Here is a 25,184-nt window from a genome sequence, read left to right as displayed (position 1 = left end):
CGACTTTGGTGCAGGCAGAATTATATGTTACTAATTACTCTGTATAAAGGGGACAATTAAGTCATATGAGAAGATGAACAATGAGTTAGTAAAGATTGTTGCCTTACCATTCACTTTTAGCAAGCTCACTGTCTGCTGATCCCCTGTATCACAGGTATATTCTCCAGCATCTTCAACTTTTAGGCTGTTAATAACTAACTCAACACAGGAACCCTTTTGTCTCATTTCATACTTTTTACTTGGTTGAAGTTTCATAGATCCTTTCCTCCATTCCACAGGGGCACCTGGTTTTGTGATCTCACAGTGAAGAATGGCAGTACTATCCTCTTCAGCTTCCTTATTCTGAAGCTTTTCTTTGAAAAGCACAGGTAGAGCTAAAAAATGACAGTGATTTACACATGATGATGTATCCTATTTTATGTTCTAAATTGAATCTTGAAATATTGAATTTCAAACAAGCTCACTAAGAAAATCAATGTCTGATTATCTATTTTCAGGCTTTGGTAGTATTGCTGTTAGCCTGAAAAATTATCTCCTTTTCTTCCAAAATTAAACTTTATTCATTATAAAAAATATATACAAAAGGAAGAAACTGTGCAAAAACAAAACCCTGATTTTCATGGTTGTTACACTCAGTATTGTAAACTTTAAAGAGAAAAAACACACAAACATAGCACCATTGCCATTTATGTGGCTTCCTGAAGTGGTACCCCTTTCATTGTTTGAGGGGCTTCCCCACCCAACTCTACCCCTCCATGTGCAGTAACAGAAGGAGCCTAGACTGTGGTCCTTCCCCACAGAACCTTAGCATTGGTTGTACCGAGCTTCAGTGCGTCCCTCAGTACGTACTCCTGAAGACTGGAACGTGCCAGTCAGCAGCATTCCCTTATGGACATCTCGCAGTGCTGGAAAACCAACAAGTTTCAGGCAGACCAAAGGGCATCCTTCACCGAGTTCGTGACCTTCCAGCAGCATTTGATGTCTGTCTCAGTGTGTATCCCTGTAGATCAGAGAGTCCTCTGTCACGCAGCTGCTGAAGATGAGCCGGGACATGGACCCTCGCATCCGTCTCCACACCCACTTGAACTCACAGTCTGCAAAGAGGTGGCTGACCATTTCTTCCCCAAAATAGCCATCCTGAGGATATGTCGTCTGTAGAGGAAAGCTCTGACTGGGAGGGCACCTGTCACCACCAGCCAAGCAAGGTCTTGGTGCTTGTTGGTCAGATCTGGTGATGATGCATTCTACCGTATGGTTTGGATTGTTTGCTCAGGGAACAAATCTACATAATCCATAGTGTCCCTGTCTTGCAGTGTCTGTAGGATGTTCTGATCTGACCACTGTCTGATGGACTTGTGGTCAAAGATGTTTAATTGGAAGAACTCTTCCACAAAGGGCAGGTAGTGTGGCAAAGTCCAGCTGACTAGGGCGTTGCGTGGTAGAGGGTCAGGCCTATCTTCTGCAACACCAGGGATGGGTAGAACCTCAGCAGGTAGTGACACGTACCCACATACCTTGGTCCACACACCGAATTATATAGCCACACACAAAGGTGGTCATCAGGATGAGGGCAATGTTGGGTGCACTTTTACCCTTATTCTCAGGGGACTTGTGCAGTGTGACCCATCGGATGGTCTCCATCTTGGACCCCCAGATTAACTGGAAGACGTCCCAGATAATTACTGAGGCAGAGGAGCAAGGAACAGGCCACACCTGTGCCAAACAGCAGCCCTGAGAGCATATAGTACCTGATGACCAAATTCTTCCCAGTTATTGACAGAGAATGTCATTTCCACAAAGTCAATTTTTGTTTTACCTTCCCAATCTGCTCCAGCCAATTCTTGTTACACGCCTCAGCCCGTCCAAACCAGATCCCCAGCACCTTCAGGTAGTCAGGCCTGACTGTGAAGGGGACATTGGATCATCCAGGCCAGTTACCAAAGAGCCATGGTCTCACTCTTCCTGCGGTTAACTCTGGCCCCTGATGCCAAATCAAACTGGTCGTTGTTGCTGATCAATCTGCAAACTGACCGTGGATCTGAACAGAAGATGGTGACATCGTCCATGTACAGGGAGGTTTTGACTTGTGTGCCTCCACTACCTGGTAATGTCACCCCTCTTATCCTCTCGTCCTTCCTGATGGATTTGACAAAGGGTTCTATGCAGCACACAAACAAGACAGGGGAGAGTGGACAACCCTGCCTGACTCCAGACTTGATGGGGAAACTATCCGTCTCCCACCCATTAATTTGGACTGCACTATGAATATCTGTGCAGAGCAGTTGGATCCAATTTCTGATTCCGTCCCCAGAACCCATTTTGGAGAGCACATCCATCATGTACGTGTGTGATATCCTATCGAAGGTCTTCTCCTGGTCCTGCACATAGGCAATTGTATCCCGAAACAGCGCAAGGCTGTCAGAAATTTTCCTGCCAGGTACAGCCCAGGTTTGGTCCTGATGGATCACATGTCCCAGAGCAGACTTGACCCGGTTGGTGATGGCCTTGGACAGGATCTCATAGTCCACATTCAACAGTGAAATGGGTCTCTAATTCCTGATGTCCTCCTTCTCCCCCTTCTGCTTGTCAATGATGGTAATAATGCCCTTCTTCATGGAGTCTGACATTCTACAAGCCAGAAGCATAACGTTATACACTTCTAAGTCCGGGCCCATCCAGTCCCACAGAGCCAAGTACAACTCTGTCGGTAAGCCATTGCTTCCATGAGTTTTATTCATGCCAAGGGAATGGATGGAGCCAGTCAGCTCCTCCAGGGACAATGGCTGATCCAGGCTCTCCCACTTGCTGTCATCTAGCACCTCTGTGACAGAAGACAGGAAATTTTGGGAGCTGTGCTGTCTGTGGTCTTATTGTCATACAGACTGGCATAGAAGGATCTGCAGATCCTCAGTATGTCTGTGATGATGTTACTGAGCCACCCTCTTCCTTAAGTCTGTGGATCACAGAGCTCCCCCTGTGAATCTTTTGGAAGAAGAAGCATGAGCACATCTCGTCCTGCTCCACAAAGCGGACCCTGGATCTGAAGACGATCTTTGAGGATTTGGAGGTAAAGAGTAGAGCTTGCTGGCTCTTCATGAATGTCAAGCTGCTGACACCAGGAACTAAAGAGGGATTACACGGGTCGGAAAACTATGAAGCCCCTCTTTGACTCCTCAATTCACTGATAGGAGGCAATTCACTGAAGGAGAACATCAAGAGGTTCTTCATCCTTAAAGGTGTTCAGAAAGCTAGACGGAGTCAGAGGAAACTGCACCAACTCCAGACAGACTTGCAGCAACTTCTGCTTCTGCAGTCGAGGGGGGTGGATGTGAGAGAGGAACTCTGAGAAAAGATCTCACTCATTTACTTTATTTATTTACACATCAGCCCATCATGTCTATGCCAGACAAAAATGGAGCTATTTAGATTACCCTACTTCACAGTTTCCATGAGAGCCTTGCAAGTTATGGCTCTTCAAACGCTATTCCAGGTACCTTTTAAACTTGATTAGGGTTAGGCACAACATTTCTAGCTTTTCTATTTTAAAACTCTTGACTGAGTAGCAGGGCTAAGTATGATAATTGCAATGTTCAAAAGGCATTTGGATAGTATTTATATAAGAAAGGCATAAGTAAAAGATAAGAACTAAATGTAGACAAATGGGATTAGTGTCGATGATATCTACATGGCATCACAGTTGGCAAGGACGAAGCGTACTGAAAGGACCCATTTCTATGCTATATATTTCTATGAACATTGTAGATGGACTAAATAAAACTTCAGATGTTGGAATCTGAAACAAGAACAGAAGTAAGAAATCAGCCAGTCACGCAGCATCTGTGGAAAGAGAAACCAGGTAACGCCTCAGGTCAAAGACACTTCATCAGAAATGAGATATTGTTAATCTAAATGACAGAGAAGGTATGGGTGGGGTAATGGGAGGAACAAAGAGACTGCCAGTAATAGGGTGAAATGATGTACAGCCACTGAACGGACAGTTAGCTTCATTGTCTGTGCATTGTGTTGCTATGTTGTGAAATGTAGGCAATATTCTATATTCTGGTCTTTTGGGACATTCTGATCAGGCCAGAATATACAAATTAAAAATAAAGGTTGGGTGGGGGGTGGGTGGGGGGAGGAATACCTTGTCCAAATGGCCAGTCTTGATACAAACAGAAAGAAATAGCAAGTTGGAGACACGAGAGATTCTGCTGATGCTGGAATCTGGAGCAACACACACAAAATGCTGGAGGAACTCAGCAGGTCAGGCAGCATCAATGGAGGGAAATAAACAGTCGACGTTTTGGGCCAAGACCCTTCATCAGGACTGGAAAGGAAGAGGGCAGAAGTCAGAATATGAGGAGGTCAGGGGAGGGGGAGGGGGAGGGGGAGGAGCACAGGCTGGCAGGTGATCGGTGAGTCCATGTGAGTGGGGGAAGATAGGTGGGTGGGGGAGGGGAGAGATGTAAGAAGCTGAGGTGTGATAGGTAGAAGAGGCAAAGGGCTGAAATAGGAGGAATCCGGTAGGAGGGAGCATTAGACCATGGTATAAACGGAAGGTGGGGTGTAGATAGGCAGGCCATGAGAGTGGGGGGGAAGGGGAAGGAGAAGGGGTGAGGGGGCCACAGGAACGATGGAAGACAAGATGTGATGATGGGGGAAAAATGGGGGGGGCGGGGGGCATTTTACTGGAAGTTGGAGAAATTGATGTTGAGGCCGTCAGGCTGGAGACTACCAAGGCAGTATATTAGGTATTATTCCTCCAACCCGTGTCTGGCTTTTTCTACTGCCACATTCAGGCTTCTGCCCTCTTCCTTTCCAGTCCTGATGAACGGTTGATCCGAAACATAGACTGTTTATTTCCCTCCATAGATGCTGCCTGACCTGCTGAGTTCTTCCAGCATTTTGTGTTAGAAAGAGCAAGTTATCTCCATTTGATTTACAGAATCTAATGGCACCATCTTACCCTTCACTTTTAAGGAGGCAGTTGTCTGTTGATCTCCGGAATCACAGGTATATTCTCCAGCATCTTCTAGTTTTACATTGTGAATAAGCAACTCAATGCAGGGACCTTTTTGATTCATTTCAAATTTGTCACTTGCACGAAGCAGCCTGGATCCTTTTTTCCATTTGATGGGGGCATCCGGTTTGGTGACTTCACAGTGGAAAGTGGCAGTGCAGTCTTCCTCAATTTCCTGACTGCAAAGCTCTTTCTTGAAAAGTACAGGCAAGGCTAAGAGAGAAGGTAGTTTGGGTTGATTCAGTTAATTAACATCAAAACCAACAATAACCATGATTCAAAGACAAAAATATAAAAGCTCAGCAATTCAGATAGCATGTACAGATACAACAGGAAAGAAGGAGCCCTTTCTCCATTTGAAAGTGGGATCAGTTTTGGTGACTTCACCATGCAAATTAACAGCAACATCCTTCTGAGCATCCTGATTGTAAAACACTTATTTTTGAAAAATGCAGATACATAGAGACTCACAGGCACAAGTAGCCTAAAGCTAATTCAAGAGACAAAGCAACACCTTGACAAAGTCCCACACGTTTGGCTGGTCCAGGGTGAGCAAGCCAATTGAATACAAAATTGACTTGGTAAAATAAGTCAGAGGGTAATAGTGAAGAGTTGTTTTTCAAATTGGAGGAATATGACCAGTGGTGTGCCCTGTGCCGGTACCCTGTTGTTTGTCATCTATATTAATGATATAGTTGAAAATTTAGATGGCATGATTGGTAAGTTTAGAGATGACACCAAAATTGGTAGTATAGTGGACAGTAAGGAACGTTAGCTAAGGTTATAGCAAGATCCAGACCAACTGGGAAAGTGGGTGAAAGAATGGCAGATGGAATTTAACTTGGACGAGTGTGAATTGTTGAACTTTGTAAGTTAAACTAGGGCAGGACTTACAGAGGGAAAAGCAGGGCCTGGAGAGTGTTGCAGAACAGAGAAGCCTAGGTGTACAATGAAAGTGGCAACAACAGAGTGTGAAGAAGGCATTTGGCACGCTTGCCTACATTGAGCAGGGCATTGGCTACAAGAGTTGAGACATCATGATACAGCTGTACAAGACATTGGTGAGACAGCAATTGGAGAATTGTGTGTGGTTCTGGTCGCCTAGCTATAGAAGGATGTCTTTATTAAGCAGAAAAGAGTGCAGAAAAAATTCAGAAGGATGTTGCTGGGATTAGATGGCTTGAGTTATGAGAAGAGAGTGGATAGGTTGGGGTTGTTTTCCCTGGAGCGCAGGAGGCTTAGGTGTGACTGTAAAGGTTCATGAAATCACGAGGATCATAGATAAGGTGAAAGGTTATAGTCTATTTCCGAAGATAGGAGAGCCTAAAATTAGAGAGCATTGGTTTAAGGTGAGATGCCAAAGATTTGAAGGGGACCTGAGGGGCATGCTTTTCACATAGATGGTGGTATATGGAACAAGCTGCCAGAAGAAGTGGTACAGGCAGTTACAATTCAAAAATTGTAAAAGACACTTTAGACAGGTAAATGGATAGAAAAGGTTTAGAGGGCTATGGGCCAAACACAGTAAAATGAAGGGTCTCAACCCGAATCGTCGACTGTCCATTTCCCTCCGTAGATGCTGCCTGACCTGTTGAGTTCTACAGGTCAGGCAGCATCTACAGTAAAATAGGACTATTTCAGAGAGGCACCTTGGTTAACACGGACAAGTTGGGCCAAAGGGGCTGTTTCCATGCTGTATAACCTTCTGACTCTGAAGGTGAGCACAGGTTTCAGCTCTTCTTGAGGACACAAGTGGAAGACAACTCTGTTGGGACAACTCACATAAGAAGTTGGTGAATCTAGAGTCAGAGAATGTTGTACAGCATAGTAATAGGCCCTTTGACCCACTGCACTAATGCTCACCATCGTGCATATTTACTGTACGTTCATCTCACTTGCCTGCAATAATTCCACATGCCTCTTAAATGTTGTTACTGTTTCTGCCTCCACTGTCTCCTCTGGCCGCTCATTCCAGATACCAACTACTGTTTGTGTGTAAAATTTACCCCTCAGATCCCATTTAAACCTTCCTCTCAACTTAAACCTACTATCTTTAGTTTTAGGCACTCCTCCCATGGGAAACAGACTCTGGCTATTCACCTTATCTTTGCTTCTCATAACTTAATATACCTCTATCATGTCACCTCTCAGCCTCCTATGCTTCAGAAAAATGCTTCAAGATAAGCTATATATAAGATAACATATAAATAACAAATAACTGCCTTCCTGAAAATAATACAACCTAATGAGTAATGTCAGTTCACCTACCAGCTACTTTTAAACAGCTCTTCGTCTTTTGGTCACCAGAATCACAGGTATATTCTCCGGAGTCTTCAACTTTTAGATGGTGAATATGCAATTCAACAGTGGAACCCTTTTGAATTATTTCGTGTTTGTCACTTGGATGAAGCAGAGTAGATCCTTTCCTCCATTTCACTGGATGATCTGGCTTAGTAAGCTCACAACAAAGTTTGGCAGTATTTCCCTCCTTAGCTTCCATATTCTGAAGCCCTTTTTTAAAATGTACAGGCAGGGCTAAGAGTGCCAAAAAAGTTGATAAAAGTTAACTCAAAATTAAATTAATAATACAGGAACACAAATGAAAGAGATACGAATTTCATAACTTTTAAATGGCCACATATGTGAACCATCCCTTTAATTAGAACAACCTGACATTATATATTTTATATATAGTTTCTTTTAATATAAGGTGCTACCTAACAGCGTTACATTGAAAGAAATATGGATAGAAAGTTAGTTAACAAAGTTAACTCAATGGTGAATGATTTTTTTTAAACTGGATATGAACAAGGTCAGAATTTTGATTGTTGCTCTTCCCAGTACATCTGGATGATATAGAATCATAGAACAGTACAGCACAATACAGGCCCTTCGGCCCACAATGTTGTGCCAACCTTTAAACCTCGCCTAAGACTATCTAACCCCTTCCTCCCACATATCGCTCTATTTTAAATTCCTCCATATGCTTGGATTTGGAAACAGTGATTACAAAGTCAAAACATAAAGAAGATTCTGGGGGAGTATGCTTTGAATTGAACATGGACATCTGGTGAAAAAACAGTAGCAAATTGAGGTCATGGATTTTAGATAATTACCTAAAAAAATAAAGTGAGATGTTAGCAGATTTTAGTGGATTATTAGGACACAGAATGCACAAACAAAAACTGTTTTATTTTAAAAGGGTATTTTAAAGAGTGATATTTAAGAGTATGCAAAAAGAGTTTAAATTAGATTATCCCTTCAGACAGCTGCAAAGATGTATCCCAAATACCCTTCAATACATGCTGTAAAATTCCTCAGGCAGAGCTGCTTGAACTCTACCATTGCAACAAATTCGCTGTGAAATTACATCAACAAATCACGATTACTTGCACTTGTTTAAAAGTAGGTTGCTTACAGATGTGGAATCAACAATTAAAAACGTCCAATTTATGTGATAAGCCCTTTTTCAGCTCTATTTAGTAAACTGCACCAAATTACCAATGTCAAATATATCAAGGATTATTTTGTGAAGAAAATACTTCTGAAAAGTTCATTGTAAAGCCTTGCCCAATGTTCATAGAAGATTTTACATTCAAAGAAATGCAAGGGTGTTTGAGTGGAAACTTGAGGGAAAAACTTTCCAAAAGTAAAAAAAAAGTTCTACAAAGATGACAGTTAGGCAACAGGTACAATAAGACTGATGAAGATTCAACAATTATCATGTGTAGAAGTGTGGGGAGAATAAAAATGGGATTAATGTAGGATTAGTGTAACTGAGTGGTTGGTGTGGACTCACTGTTTCAGGTGCTGTATCTCACAATGACTCTATGATAAATGATGGTAGCTCACCTTTTACTTTTAAGGAAGCTGTTGTCTGTTCATCCCCAGAGTCACAAGTATATTCTCCTGCATCTTCAAGTTTCAAGTCATGAATGATCAGCTCAACCCTAGAACCTTTTTGTTTCATTTCATATTTTCCACTAGAATCAAGGAGGACAGATCCCTTCTTCCACGTTACAGGAGCATCAGGCTTTGTCAGATCACACTGTAATGTAGCAACATTCCCTTCTTTATGCTCTTTACTCTGAAGCTTTGTCTTGAAAAACACTGGAAGTGCTAGAACCGTAAATTGCATTACATTCTTGTATGTGCCTCCAAAGAACTTCACAGTTCTATTTTACTAATTATCAAACAGCTATGCCATAAAACTTTAAGTAGCCATATATGTGAATAACAAAATATTTCATGCATAATTACATTCATAGCTGGGTGCACATTAATGCTACAAGATTCGCTTGAACATTTTTGGTCATAGATAAAATAAAGTCATTATCAAATATGGTCACTTCCTTTTGTCATCAACATGCAACCAAGCAGTAAAGAATTCTTATTTGTTCTCCCAATTTAATTCTCTATATTGGATTAACCCTGTCATCGAACTGGAGAAAAGGTCCATAGGTCCACATGTTAAGGTCCTAAACTGAAGCAGGACTAATTTTGGGAGAATTAGGCAAGATCTAGCAGAGGTTGATTGGGAGAGCCTGTTTGAAGGGAAAAGAAGAAATGGCAAGTAGAAGGCTTTTAAGAGTGTGATATCAAGAGTCCAGAAACAGAAAGTTTCTGTTAGGATGAAGGGTAAACCTGACAAGTTTAGGGAACCCTGACTGACGAGAAATATTCAGGCTCTGGTCAAGAAAAAGGAAGCATACATTGCGTTTAGGAGGTCAGGGATCAGTGAATCCCTTGATGACTATAAAAAGGTTAAGAATACATTTAAGATTGAAATCAGGAGGGCAAAAAGAGGGTTTGAGATGAATTTGGCAGGCAAGGTTAAGGAAAATCCCAAGAGGTTCTATAATTATATTAAGAATAAAAGGATGGTTAGGGAGAGAGTAGGTCCCCTTTGAGATCAGCTGGGCCACCTGTGTCTTGAGCCACAGAAGATGGGTGGGATTTTTAATGAACAATTTCTTCTTGGTGTTTATTGAGAAGAAAATCATGGTTTCTCAAAAGATGAGGAAAACAAGTTGGAGAACATTCATAATACCAGGAAGGAGGCATTTGCAGCCTTACAGCACATTAAGGTGGATAAATTCCCAGGGCCTGACCCAGTGTATCCTCAGGCTTTGTGAGAAGCTAGAGAGGAAATTGCAGAGGCCCTTGCGGAGATATTTGCTTCATCATTAGCCATTGGTGAAGTCCCCAAAGACTGGAAGGTGGCTAATGTTGTTCTGTTGTTTAAGAAGGGTGGGAAAGACAAGCCAGGGGAATACAGGCTGGTCAGCCTGACATCAATGGTAGGGAAGCTATTGGAGGGAATTCTGAGGGACAGAATCTAACAGCATTTGGATTGGCAGAATCTGATGAGGAGGAGTCAGCATGGCTTTGTGTGGAAAGTTGTGTTTTCTTTTTTAAAAATAATTTTTTGAAGAAGTAACCAAAAGTGTAGATGAAGGTAGGGCAGTGGATGCTGTCTAGTGGATGAAGGCTTTTAACAAAGTCCCACATGGCAGGCTGGTCTGGAAGGTTAGGTCCCATGGAATCCAGGGAGAGCTGGTTAGGTGGATTCAAAATTAGCTCAGAGGTAGGAAACAGAGGGTGGTGGTTGAAGGTTGTTTCTCAGAATGGAGGCCCGTGACTAGTGGTGTGCCGCAAGGGTTGATGTTGGGACCCTTGTTATTCTTTATTTATATAAATAATTTGGATGCAAACGCACAAGGCTTCATCAGCAAGTTCGCAAATGGCACAAAATTAGAAGGTGTTGATAGTGAAGAAGATTATCATAGATTACAGGGGAATCTTGATCAGTTGTGGAAGTGGGTCGAGGAGTGACAAATGGATTTCAATACAGGTAAGTGTGAGGTGATTCATTTTGGATAGTCAAATCAGCATAGGACTTATACTATGCATGGTAGGGCATTAGGAAGTGTAATGGGACAGAGGGACCTTGGAGTACAAGGCATAGTTTGTTGAAAGCAGTGTCACAGGTAGATAGGGTGGTGAAAAAGGTGCTTAGCATGTTAACCTTCATCAATTGGGGATTTAAATATAGGAGTTGGGACATTATGTTGCAGTTGTACAAGTCATTTGTGAGGCCACACTTGGAGTACTGTGTACAATTTTGGTCACCCTGTTAGAGGAAAGATGCGGTTAAATTGGAAAGAGTGCAGAGAAGATTTATGAGGACGTTGCCAGGACTAGAGGGCCTCAGTTATAGGGAGAGGTTGGCCAGGCTAGGTCTTTATTCCTTGGAACGTAGGAAAATGAGGGGTGACCTTACAGAAGTGTTTAAAATTATGAGAGACATAGATATGGTGGTTGGTAGAGTAGGGGAGTCCAAAATTAGGGGCAAAAGTTTACAATGAGAGGGGAATGATTTAAAAGGGACGTAGAGGGCAACCTTTTCACACCAGAGGGTTGTAAGTATATGGAATGAGCTGCCAGAGGAAGTGGTTGAGGCAGGTACAATAGTATCATTTAAGAAGCACTTGGAAAGCTACATGGAAGGGCAGGACTTTGAGGGATATGGGCCGAACACAGGAAATTGAGACTAGCTGAGTGGGCACTGTGGTCAAAGGGACTGTATTCGTGTTGCTTTGCTCTATGACTCTAAAACTGATGGATTTTGTTTGCTTAACACATTATAGTTTCATGATCAACATATTGGTTTCTCTTTCCAGTCGGAGATTCATAGAGAGATAGAGCATGGAAACAGGTCCTTCGGCCTACAGAGTCTATGCCAACCATCAATCATCTGTTTACACTAATCCTACATTAATCCCAGTTTTTATTTGAATAAACCAATTATTTTACCACCTTTCAATCCTTTTTAATAAAGAATCTGGCAATAGCAGCACAATCAATAAAAGATTTGTTAAATAACAAAGAAGGCATGTTTCTTATTGGCATCAATTATGATGTAATTATAGATACCTAATATCATTCAGCCAATCATAACTCACCCTTCAGAAAAAAATCAATGCTTCACAGCAAAATGAAACCAGAGTTACAACTGAATCACAAAATATTACAGGAAAGAGACACTACAAATGTTATTAGACAAAATTTGGTTCTGAGTCACTAAATAACATTTGAACAGGTGTACAAAATATTGATAGAAGTGTTAGATTTTAAGTAGGAACTTAACTGAGGAAAGAGAGGCAGAGAATCTGAAGATGCTGGAATCTGGAGCAACACACACAAAATGCTGGAGGAACTCAGCAGGTCAGGCAGCATCTATGGAGGGAAATAAACAACGAAGGGTCTTGGCCCGAAACATAAACTGTTTATTTCCCTCCATAGATGCTGCCTGACCTGCTGAGTTCATCTAGTATTGTGTGTGTGTTGCTAGAGATGGATAGATTTTTAGGGAAGAAATCTCAAAACTTAAAGTCTAGGCTTTGTTTTCAGTCCCATGGCCTGATGGGATGTTTCCCAGGCAGCTAAGAGAGGCAAGGAAAGAGATTGCTGGGCTTTGGCAGAAATTTTCAAATGTACTGTGGCCACAGGTGTGGTTGCAGATGACTGGAGGACAAGAATGTATACATAAATTCAAGGACAGCGGGGATAAGCCAAGTAATTACAGGCTAGTGGTAGAGAAGTTATTGGAAAAAACTCCGAGGGAACAGGATTAATCTACACTTGGAGGGGCAGGGATTAATCAATGATAGTCAGAATGGCTTTGTTGAGGAAAGACCCTGTCTGACCAATTTGACTGAATTTTTGAGAAAGGTTGACTAAGCATATTGATAAGGGTAATGCAGTTGATGTAGTTAACAAGGTGTCATGTGAGAGACTGGTCTAAAAGAGCCAATGGGAAATTTGCCATACTATAGGAAGGGTGTTATTGCACAGGAAAGGGCGTAGAGGATACTTACAAGGATGTTGCCTGGAATGGAACGTTTCATCTATGAGGAGAGACTGGATAAGCTGGGTTGCTAGTTTTTGGAACAGAAAAGACTGAATGGGTCCTTCCTGAGGCATGTAAAATCATGAGAGGCATAACTAGGGGAGATAGTGAGAAACTTTTCCCTTTAGCAAATGAGTCTATAATCAGAGGGCATAGGTTTGAGCTAAGGGGTAAAAATTAGGGTGGATTTGGGGCAGAATTTTTTCACTCAGAGGGTGGATGAAATCTGAAACGCATTTCCTGAGGGGGTGGTGCAGGAAGATTATCTTGCAATATTTAATAAATATTGAGATGAGCACTTGAAACATCATGGCACAAAGGCTATGGGCCAAATGCTAAACAAATGGGAGTACTTGTGATAGGTAATGGTTGGCATGGACAGGTGGGCCGAAGGGCCTCTCTTCATGCTGTATGACCCCAAGGCAGCAAAACAGGTGGTAGGATTCCAGTGCCTAGAGACAACGATATAGTTTCTGTGTGCCTGAGAAAACAAACCGCAGCATGCTGAAAGGGACACCTAGGTCTTTATGTGCATAAGCAATGGTGCAATGCCGGTTTCAGGTACACAATCTTATGCTATATTGGATCTAAAGGCTCTGATTTTCAGCTAAATGTAAGTCAACACACAAATTTCTGAGCAATTATAAAACATATTTAAATAATCTTTCCAATAAAGATCTAAATACAAAAAAACCTAAATTTAAATGTTAAATGAAAAAAAGCATGAATTTAGCATGAAGATTAGATAATAAAAATGTAAAGAATTCAAAAAGCATAAGAAATAATAAAAGCTTATTCTGTAAAAATATTTTCGTTATCAACCTCTGATCAGGTGAAGCTTATTTTAGAGCATGTCCTGCAGGATTTTCAGTCAATTATTAAAAAAAGGTAAATTTGCTGTTTAAAAATAAAGATGTGGACAAATAGTGATGAGCTACATTTACACATTTGAATATAATAATGTTCCTATACCTTTCACTTTAAGGGAGGCTATGCTCTGCTGATCTCCTGAATCACAAGTATATTCTCCTGTATCTTCTGCTTTCAGATTACAGATTAACAGTTCATTTATAGGACCAGTTTTCTTTATTTTATATTTGTCATTGGAATGAAGTACCACCGTTCCTTTTCTCCACTGCACAGAGGCATTTGACTTTGTTAGTTCACAATGCAGAGTGGTGGTACTGCCCTCTTCAGCTTCCTTGTTCTGAAGCTCTTGTTTGAAAAGCACTGGAATGGCTAGCATGGCAAGATTATAGTGCATTTCAATAAAAATGAAAAATAGCATTACTCCATTATACAATTGTACTTTTTTTAATACAACTCGGTGAAACCCTTAAATTTTTTTTGAAAAATAACCTAAGTATTCAAAATGAAATTAAAAGAATTTTAATTAATCTATCTAGTATCAATAGATAGTACACCCTTTCTAGAAGTATGTACAATTGAATGAACATGCATAAACGTTTGCACGTTCTCCCCAGATTATGGCAGGGTTAAGTTCCTGTGAACTGTCTGTAACCCAAACAGTTTGCAAGTCAGAAATGCGGCCACAAACCGAATTCCCATATGACAGAGGATGCCTGCAGCCCTGTAGTAGCCATCAAATCCATACCAGCGGTCTCCCAAATGCTTGATCAAATGTACATAAGTCAGGAGTTTATGTGCTGGGAGGCCTGTAAATACCTTAGTAAAAAAGAATCAAAAAACAATCTACTCCAAAGCTTGGTCTCAAGTGGAAGTTGAAAACCAAAGTTTTCACATAAAATAAATTTTTAATTTAATTTTTCTTGTTATTGGCGGTCTTGATGTGCATTAAGTTGGATAAGTCCCCGGAGCCTGACAAAATGGCCTGCTGAGGCCTGGCAGAGATTTTTGTATCTTTCTTAGAAGCCAATTCTACATAACTGCAAGTCAAAATAAGACAATTTAAAATCCTTATTTGATTATTCTTTATACCTAGATCGGAGGAGGCTGATAGGTGACCTTGTAGAGATTTATAAGATCATCAAGGGCATAGATAAGGTAGATAGTCACAGTCTTTTTCCCAAGGTAGAGGAGTCTAAAACTAGACTTAAGGTGAGAGTGCAAAGATTTAAAGGGGACCTGAGGGGCAAGTTTTTCACACAGAGGTAGGTAGGTATATGGAACAAGCTGCCAAGGGAAGTGGTAGAGGTAGGTAGAATTATGCTGTTTAAAAGTAATTTGGACAGATTCATGGATAGGAGAGGTTTAGAGGGATATGAGCCAAATGGGACTAGCTCAGGAAGGCACCTTGGCTGCTGTGGATGAGTCAGGCCAAAGGGGTTGTTCCCATACTGTATAACTCTATGACTCTTATCACTAAAGAAATTACTACATTGTCAAAGTAGTTGGAGTTCAGAGTTTATGTAATGGATACAATTAGACACAAAGTGCGATTTCTACCATGCCCTTTTATGAAAGGACTGAAATTCAAATAAGCAATTTTGGTTAGAACAGCTAGACCAGTTTTTGTTTAATTCATTTACAGGATGTAGATGGCATAGCCAAGGTTGGCATTTGTTGTCCATTCCTAATTGCTCACTGACCTGAGTGGCTTGCAAGCCATTTCAAGAACAGTTAAGAAGCGAACACATTGGTGCGTCTACAGGCAGGTAGTGTAAGGATGGCAAATTTCCTGTCCTTGAAGAACATTAGTGAACCAGATGTTTTATTTTTTAATGATAATCCTTTTGTTTAACAATCACCATTACTGGTACAAGAATTTTATTTCATAGAACAGTACAGCACAGTACAGGCCCTTCAGGCCACGATGTTTGCCAAACTATATGAACACCTCCTCCATGATCAAATTAACCTCCCCTCCTGCACAGCCCATAAACATCCATTTTTCTTACTTCCATGTGCCTATCTAAGAGCCTTTTAAATGTCCCTATTGTATCAGCCTCTACAACCACCCCCGGCAGTGCGTTCCAGGCACCCACCACTCTCTGTGGAAAGAACCTACCTCTGACATCTCCCCCAAACATTCCTCCTCTGACCTTAAACAGGTGTCCTCTGGTATTGGCTATTACCGCCTTGGGGAAAAGGTGCTGGCCGTCCACTCTCTATGCCCCTCATAATCTTATACACCTCTATCAAGTCGCCTCTCATCCTGCATCGCTCTGATGAGTATAAAAGGAGTGAGGGAAACAGGGCCCTGGCCTGTTTATAGTGAGCATGGAAATAAGGCCTGGTATCTTTAAAGGGATTGTGGGGAATGGAGCCTTGAGGAGTTTTAAAGGAGCATGGGAAACAGGGTCCCTTTGTGTTTAAAGAAAGCCCAGGAAATAAGGCTCCAATGAGCTTTAAAGGAGTGGTTTGGTGCAGTTAAAGACAGCATGGGAAACTAAACCCAGTGAGCCAGATGCTGAACCACTGGGATTTCTGAACAATTGGGTACTGGACATACATTTTGTTCCTACCTTTAATTTTCAAGGAAGCACTGGTATGTTGATCTCCAATATCGCAACTGTATCTTCCACCATCTTGTGGTGCAAGTTTGTGAATAACCAGCTCAACAATGCATCCCTTTTGCTTCATTTCATATTTGGCACTTGGATGAAGTAGAGTGGATCCTTTCTTCCACTGCACCACTGCTTCTGGTCTGCTAATTTCACAACGCAATGTGGCAGTACCATCTTCCTGAGCTTCTTCATCCTTAAGTTTTTGCTTGAAGATTGTAGGCACAGCTGTTTCAGGAAATATCAAAGACTATATATTAAAACAATGTATACTCTTGTTACTTGTAAATGAAAAATGAGGCTGTGGTTACCACTGCATTGTTCTCTAACTTTTCCAGCAGTTAATAGTGGATGAAGAAAGAGAACCAAGACTGTCAAAATGCATTTTATTTCATGGTTGTCAATGGAACAAATGCAAGGTAAGAGACTATTCAGCTCATCAAATCATGTTCCATCCAGTCATTTGTAATTATTTTATCATAGACTTTTCACCATCCCAGATGTTAATTTTGCATAAAGCACAAGAATAAGTTCCCCTTCCTTCTTTCCCTGTTGAAAAAAGGCTGAGACAATTTAGTCAAGACATTTAAAATTATATTAAAAAAATCATAACCAAATTTCACATTTGATAAAAATAGTTTGTTTCTATTCATAAAAATAAATCAGTGAACAATATTATAAAAGGCAATAGAGGGTAATGCTGATAATGTTAAATGAGAAAGAAAGGAAGAAGGCCTGAGTGGAATATTAATGACAGCACTGACTTGTTGGGCTGAATGTCCTTTTTCAGTATATTCCATGCAATTCTTAAATAAAAAACATGTTATATTCAATGTCATTATGAATCAACTGGAAATAGCAGGATTTGTAAAGAGAAAAAAATGCAACTACAAAACAACCCTTCATAAGAACGTGTGAATGACTGGAGTTTGCAAAAACATTAGGATTTCCTCCATTATTCTGCGGTTATTCCTACAACAAAAGAGGTTTTGGGACCCTTGAGGCACATAAAGGTGGATAAATCCCTGGGTCCTGATCAAGTGTACCCTCGGATGTTGTGGGAAGCAAGGGAAGAAATGGCTAGGCACTGGCAGATCACTGCAAGGTAAAGCCAGGCCAGTGAGCCTAACATCAGTGGTGGGAAAATTACTGGCAGGGACAGGATCTATCTGCATTTGGAAAGACAAGAACTGATTAGGGAGAGTCAGCATGGCTTCCTGCATGGGAGATTGAGTTATTTTGAAGAGGTGACCATGAGATTAAAGAGAGCAGTGCAGTAGACATCTACATGGACCTTAGCAAAGTTTTTCACAAGGTCCCACATGGTAGACTAGTCCAGAAGGTGAGATCAGATGGGATCCAGGGTGAACTAGCTAATTAGATACAAAATAGGCTTGGTGGAAGGAGTCAGAGGAGTTAGTGGAGGGTTGTTTTTCAGATCGGAGGCCCGTGACCAGTGGCGTACCACAATATATTAAAGATATGAATGAGAATGATTATAAGTTTGCAGATAAACCAAAATTAGTGGGTGTGATGGACAGTGAAGAACCTTAATCTGAGGTTACAACAGGATCAAGATCAAATGGTAAAGTGGGCAAAGAAATGGCAGATGGAATTTAACTCAGACAAATGCAATGTGACACATCTAGCGAAGATAAACCAGGGAAGGACTTGCAAGGTGAAGGATTTGCAAAGTGAAGGACTGGGCCCTCGGAAGTATTGCAGAACAAAGAGTCCTGGAATACAAGGACAGAGTTCCCTGAAAATGGCAGCATATGGCATGCTTGCCTTTATCAGACGGGCATTCAGTACAAGAGTTGGAATGTCATGTTACAGCTATAAAGGATGTTGGTAAGACAGCATCTGGAACATTGTGTGCAGTCTAGTTGCCATACTATAAGAAGGGTGTGATTAAGCTCGAGAGGGTGCAGAGAAGATTCACAAGGATGTTGTTGGGACTAGAGGGCTTAAGTTATAACGAGAGATTGGATAGGCTGGGACTGATTTCTCTGGAGTGAAGGAGGCTGAGAGGTGTCCTTAAAGAGGTCTATAAAATTATGAGGGGCATAGATAAGGTGGATGGTCACAGTCTTTTTGCTAGTGTTTGTCATCTATGTTAACAATTTGGATAAAATTGAGTTGGCATGGTTAGTAAGTTTGTGGATGACCCCAGAATACTACACAAAAAGATGTATTTCACTGTGTGTTTTGATCTGCATGTGACTAATAAAGATATCTTCTCTTATCTTAAAATTGGTGGTATAGTGGACAGTGAAGATTGGTGGTATAGTAGACAATGGAAAAGTTGACTAAAAAAGGTTGGTAGTATAGTAGACAATGGAAAAGTTGACTAAAGAATGGCAGATGGAATTTAATTTGGACAAGTGTGAATTGTTGCACTTTGTTATTTAAACTAGAGCAGACTAGCACAGTAAATAGCAGGGACTGGAGATTGCTGTAGAACAGAGAGACCTAGGTGTACAATGAAAGTGGTGACACAAGTACACAGAGTGTGAAGAAGGCATTGGCACACTTGCCTTCATTGGGCAAGACATTGACTATAAGAGTTGGAACATCATGTTACAGTTGTACAAGATATTGGTGCACCCACACAGAGTATTGTGTGCTGTTCTGCTCACCTAGCTATAGGAAGGATGTCATTGACTGGGATTGGAGGGCTTGAATTATGAGGAGAGGCTGGATAGGTTGGGGATTTTTTTCAAATTGGAGCATAGGAGGCTGAGGGGTGACTTTATGGAGGTATATTAAATCATGAGTGGCATAGATAAGGTGAATGGTCACAGTCTTTCTCCAGGATATTGGAGTCTAAAACTAGAAAGCTTTGCTTTAAGATAAAGAGGATAGATTTAAAGGGGACCTGAGAGGCACCTTTTCACACAGGTTATGGGACAAGGAAGTGGTAGAGGTGGGTCCAATTATAATGTTTAAAAGACAGGTTCATGAACAGGAGAGGTTTAGAGGGATAGGGTATAAATACAGGCAAATATGACTAGCTCAGAAAAGTACCTTGGTCGGCATGAATGGGTTGGGCTGAAGGATCTGTTGTATAATTATGATTCTCTGAATAAATAAAAATTATCAAAGGTCTCCTGAAAGCAGAATCCAGTCACTCTAATTAGTAATTCCTCGACATACATAGTCAAGAGTGTTGAAGTCTATAAAGTAATTTGCCCAGAAATTAGATTGCACCACTTTAAAATATGTTTCTAATGCTAATGCCTAACTGGGTCTTCCCAAAAAAAATGGTGACACTGGTTAAAAAACAATGGCATGATTCCACCTCAAAAGATTTGCTGAATTGAAACTTGAGCAGGTTCAGATGGAAACAGTATCACTGTAATACTGCTTCCACCACTTTGTTGCTCAGGTAAAATCGTTGGTTCTTAAAGACATAATCCTCATACATAGCAGACATAAATAGCATACAGTCTGCCACAGGGAAGACAGAGGCACTAAAGGATAAGATCTTCATAACAATGCATTTCCATGCCTTCTCCTTCAAGGTCCAAAATGCGCTTACTCGTTTGAGCACTGACTAAGGACTTGGGTTTGAATATGTGCAGTCTCCAATGAGTTTGGAGCTGTATTGTGAAGTCTCCTGATGTTAGCAGAGGGAGACTTTAACTGACACCTAAATTAAGAATTCAGAGCAGTGCAGTTTTATCAACCTAACTGTGCATAGCAGCTGCAGGTCATGTTTTTTGTGACTGTTCAATCTTTATTTTCTGGACATGGAAACTCCAACTTATGTCACAGGGCAAGTGATATCATTAGGAGCATGTCTGGCACAGGGAAAAGGTTGGACCAGAAGTACCAAACTCATGGTAAAATTAAGTTTGGATCATGCAATGCAGAAAAAAGGGAGCTATGCAATCTGATTATTGGTTGCCCATACTCTGGTGTTTTTGAAACTATCTTCCATTCTATGGGTCAATAAATAATCCCACCTAGAGGAACATCCTTTCAGCAACCCGCATGTCAATCCTTTGCGGAAAATTTTAATCAGATCACTTCTCATACTTCTATACTCCTGTCAGCATAAGCACAACCTTTCTTCATACGTCAAACTTCTGCATCACAAAAATCAACCTTGTGAAAGTTGTCTGCACTACCTTTAAATATGGAGACCAAAACTGTACACAGTAGTCCACTTGCATCAAAACTTCCCTGCTTTTATTCTTACGTCTTGCAATAAAGGACAACATTTTATTAGCTTCCCTAATTAATTGCTGCGCCTCAGTGCTAATTTTTTGTAGTATCATGTATGAGGACTCACAGATCCCTATATATCTCAACATTTTGTAGGCTCATGGAAATCAAAAATAATGCAGACTCTATCAATGGAGCTGACTTCAAACTGCCCTGAGAAATGGCCTAATATGCAACTCCATTATATTGAACTGCAGCAAAAAAAATTATAATGACAACACTGGACAAACCAACCAGCATTCACCTTTGCACCAGAATCAAACAACAAAGATCCTTAAATATTTTTATGAAGACAATGCAAGATCCTCTGCTCTGGAAAGGTGTCACACCAAGCATTTCGAGCAGGGTCCTACCTCAGAATGCCTGCTGCAAACATCAGTAAATCTTATTCAATCACACCCTCCTTGTCTCAGGATGAAAGACCTTTAATGTTCTTTTGCAGACCAAACTGATATCACTCAATGCAACAAAAGCTAGAAACAGGGATAAAACCTACATTCTTCCCAATGTGTTTTCCTTGACCATTCTCTGACTCATTACAGGAAATACTTATCCATTCTTGTACCCACATACACATAAAGAATCATATATATTACCAGTCCAGAGGTGAAAAGCATTTCTTTATCTTTAAGTGAATGCCAATGTCAAGTGTCAACAAACTAATTTATGGAGAACACTGGAACTGGGCCTAAAGCTGTTCTTACTTCCCCTCCACTGACAATTAAATGCATAAATCTTGCAGTAGGAATTGCAGCAGTGGTCAGGACTGCGAAACATAGTTGATTTACCATTTTAATAGAGCCAGGTTTACCAGCTAAACTGCTACCAAAGTTGATTCAACTAGTTCATCACAGGCTAAAGTATGTCTTTCGGGTGACTAGATGGTGAAATGCCAACAACATTTGTGAAGTCCAGATGGAGGAATCTTGTGAGCATCCTGTAGACAGGGGTCTGTGTATGGGAGTAGAAATTAGGTTTCAGCAGGGGCAAGAACTGCCAAAGGGTATTAAATGCATTATTGTGTGTGCATGCTGTACAATATGTACTGTATGCATTTAACGTGGCCCCCCAACCACAGTCAAATTTTAACTCCTGCACACATATACCTATGCCCTTAGCCGAGGGAGTATCCAGTGCACAATAGCTTCTAACTTTCCTCTTGGAGCCAAAAGGAGAATTCCAATAAATGGGATTACTAGATCTACTTCATCCTGCAAAAAGCAGGTTGGAGAAGAATCAATACAGACTTATCAATACACCAGCACTGGTGAGGAACTCAAAAGATTTTGTTTTGGAAAAATTTGTGCGCGTGAAACTCAATGTTATCATCTTAAGACCACTGCCGTTAAGTTTAGATAGTAGCAGTAGAAAATATATAGTATAGCATTTAAAATTCATTCATGTTCTGTTTTGATCATTCTTGTTCTCCACAACTTATAAATAGAAAAGATTGGTCCAAGCTCCTATACCAGCAATGGTAACGTTAACCAGGTTGATTCCGTTTTTCATGTAGGATACTTGCACACAAAGGACAGCCGCATTACTGATGCGCCCAAGTTTTCCTCCGAAGAAATGCATTACAGCTTCCTAGGTCACATCTAAAGCAGGAAAACCTGAATGGATTAGACTTAATTTCTCAGTAGGAGGCCTAAAACAGAAATGGCTACATTTGAACTGTATGGCATAGGATGTTCAAACAGAGGTTACAAAAGGCAATTTACAAATGCAACCTTTTTTTTCCATTCACTAGTTAGTCAAAATGACATCAAATATTTCTGTATTCTTTGGGGAAAGGGCATAATGGGCAATCCTCATTATGTCCACCACAGTCACCCTTCCCCACCACTGTCCAGAAAATAGGTGCAACATTTGGAAATTTTTACCCCCAAATTTTGGATATTAAAATGACCAAACTCCAGAGGATTCAGCATAAAGGTATTCTCCTGTAGTTCTTCTCCTATTCTCCAATGATTCCTGTGCACAAACTTCATGACATTGAACAAAGGCAGGTCAGCAACCCAAGAGAAGCCCAAATTAGATCTTTCATTTAGTATTTTTCATTAAAATATTAAGAGGAATAGATAGAGTGGACAGCTAGCGCCTCTTTCCCAGGACACCAATGCTCAATACAAGAGGGCATGGCTTTAAAGTAATGGGTGGGAAGTTCAAGGGAGGTATCAGAGGAAGGTTTTTTACCCAGAGACTGGTTGGGGCATGGAATGCGCTGCCTGGGGCAGTGGTGGAGGCAGGTACATTGGTCAAATTCAAGAGATTACTAGATAAGCATATGGAGGAATTTAAAATAGAGGGATATGTGGGAGGAAGGGGTTAGATGGTCTTAGGCGAGGTTTAAAGGTCGGCACAACATTGTGGGCCAAAGGGCCTGTATTGTGCTATACTGTTCTATGTTCTATGTAGAATGACAGATGACTGACAGATCCTAAAGATTATCAATATAACAACACAGAAAGACACTCATTTGACATACAATGTACCAATATTCAAGTTATACAATTTGGATAGCTTGTAGCCAGTAAAAAAAATCTACATATTATTACCATTTGTCTGCATTCAACCATTCTGAATCGATTTTTTGGAGGAAACAAGAGTTCGATCCTGGAGAATCTGGATAGCCTTATCCACTCCCTCCAATGATCAACAAGGTAGCCTAACTCTGTTCACTAGCACAAAAGTGTGATTTCCCACTCTTGGACAAAAATGCGGTCTTCCCCATAAATAACATGCAATCTGAGTATTGCTGGAAAAGACCTCAATCAGCGAAGATTGTTCAGCTGCTGCCTAAGATTATCCAATTCTTTAAGAATCATTCGGTATAAACTGCACTCTCCTAATGAAGCAGACCAATCACTAACCAGGATGAGCATTCCATATGACAGAATGATGAGCAGGCAGTGAATCTATTCTTCTGTTCATATCATTTCTAACAAATTCTCAAAACCAAAGTCAAACAAAATACCTCAACCCCTGAACTTCACTACACCCAAAGCCTTGAAAAGACTTGCAAGCAAGCAACTACAATCAAATTATACAGTATTTACATAGTATATTTCAATATTACAAAATTAAATTATATTTGAAATTCAGAAAGACATACTGAAATTACAAAGAAACACAATGGCAACATTATGAATATAAATCAGTTCAAGAAACAAAAGGGATGGAAGAGGTGATTGTAAACTCAACTGCATTTCAAAAACTTTGCGAAGAATTTAAAGGTGGAAAGGTGAAAATTTACAGATTAGATGATTACAAGTAGATTGATAACAGCACTTTTGATGGTCAGAGAAACAAAGAACTAGGAATTGTTAATGACATCAGCAAGTATAGGCCTAAAAGTTCATTCATTTGGAGCCAAGTCATGAGTGAGTTAACAGGGCAGGTGATAGGTCTCGTGGAAACATCAGATAATAGAGAGCAGTTGCAAAGTAAGGTAATGCAGAAGTTAAAAAAGATACGATCAAGTAGGGTTGGAAGATGGTAAAGTAATGGAATAGATGCTGCAGCAACTTTGGAAATTATGTAATATGTGCTTCTCACATTGGTGGTGAAGATAAAAACGGCGAAGTCAAGACCAAAGAAAGAAATCTGCAGTGAAGAGATTTGTTCTGCAATCCAAGATGATTTTAGAACAGTACAAGGATGTAACAGACAAGATGAAAAGGCCAGTAAGCATTACAAATATAAGTGTAAAAGCCTACATGATTTACAACAACATTGAATAGGGGTGAACATGACTGCAGTCTCCCTCCCCATCACTTATAAGCAAGCACAGGTCTGTTCATCTCCAGAATCACAGCTGTATGTTCCAGCATCTTCTACTTTCAGATAATGAATTAATAGTTCATTGATGGCACCTTGCTGTTTCATTTCATACTTTTCAGTTGGGTGAAGTACCATAGATTCCTTTTTCCATTCTACTGAAGCACCAGGTTTTATAACCACACAGTGCGATATGGCAGTACCATTCTCTTCAGCTCTTTCATTCTGAAGCTTTTGTTTGAAAAGGACAAGCAAGGCTGAGGGATGCATTAACATGAATCAATTAATATTTCCATGAAATTTACACAAGAAACATCTTTGGGTAACACAATTGTTTTAATAATATTTTGGTATAAAATAACCTGGATTTTGTGCTAGTAATGAAGGTGAAGCTATTAGCATTCACTGCTTTTAATCCAGGGAACTGAAAGTAACTTTGATTTCTACAAAGTTGTCAGTGGTTCAGCACTTCCCATAGCCTGTGCTATTTGCAGTTTTTCCTGTCGTAATCAAAGGAAATTACTTGATGTGAATTAAAGCTATTTTCATACAAATCCTGTTGTAAGAAGTTGTACATTTTAAATGCTGTGCTACCATAACTTCAGCTTAGAAAATCACTTACCAGCACCTTAACATGGTTTTATTTTCACACAATAGTCCAAGCGTGGCCTAACCTAAATTTTATAGAGCTGCAACACGACTTCCCTACTCTTATACTCGAAGCCCTAACTGATAAAGTCAAGTATACCATACACCT

The 25,184-nt window shown here is 40.5% G+C and overlaps 1 protein-coding gene across 1 annotated transcript in view; it reads right to left on the bottom strand.

The window, feature by feature from the left end:
• Positions 1-25,184, bottom strand: part of LOC127570499 (obscurin-like) — a 465,385-nt gene that overhangs the window by 257,104 nt on the left and 183,097 nt on the right. The window contains exons 31-37 of the mRNA XM_052016136.1: positions 24,439-24,684; positions 16,379-16,645; positions 13,905-14,171; positions 8,873-9,139; positions 7,289-7,555; positions 4,967-5,233; positions 108-374 (exon numbers count right to left, since the gene is read on the bottom strand). Of these exons, the coding sequence (XP_051872096.1) occupies positions 108-374; positions 4,967-5,233; positions 7,289-7,555; positions 8,873-9,139; positions 13,905-14,171; positions 16,379-16,645; positions 24,439-24,684 (1,848 nt within the window). The remainder of the gene's footprint in view (positions 1-107; positions 375-4,966; positions 5,234-7,288; positions 7,556-8,872; positions 9,140-13,904; positions 14,172-16,378; positions 16,646-24,438; positions 24,685-25,184) is intronic.

This window comes from Pristis pectinata, chromosome 5 (genome assembly GCF_009764475.1).
Source record: "Pristis pectinata isolate sPriPec2 chromosome 5, sPriPec2.1.pri, whole genome shotgun sequence".
Taxonomy (NCBI): domain Eukaryota; kingdom Metazoa; phylum Chordata; class Chondrichthyes; order Rhinopristiformes; family Pristidae; genus Pristis; species Pristis pectinata.
The sequence above is the reverse complement of the archived record's forward strand: the minus strand, read 5'-3'. Positions and strand labels throughout refer to the sequence as shown.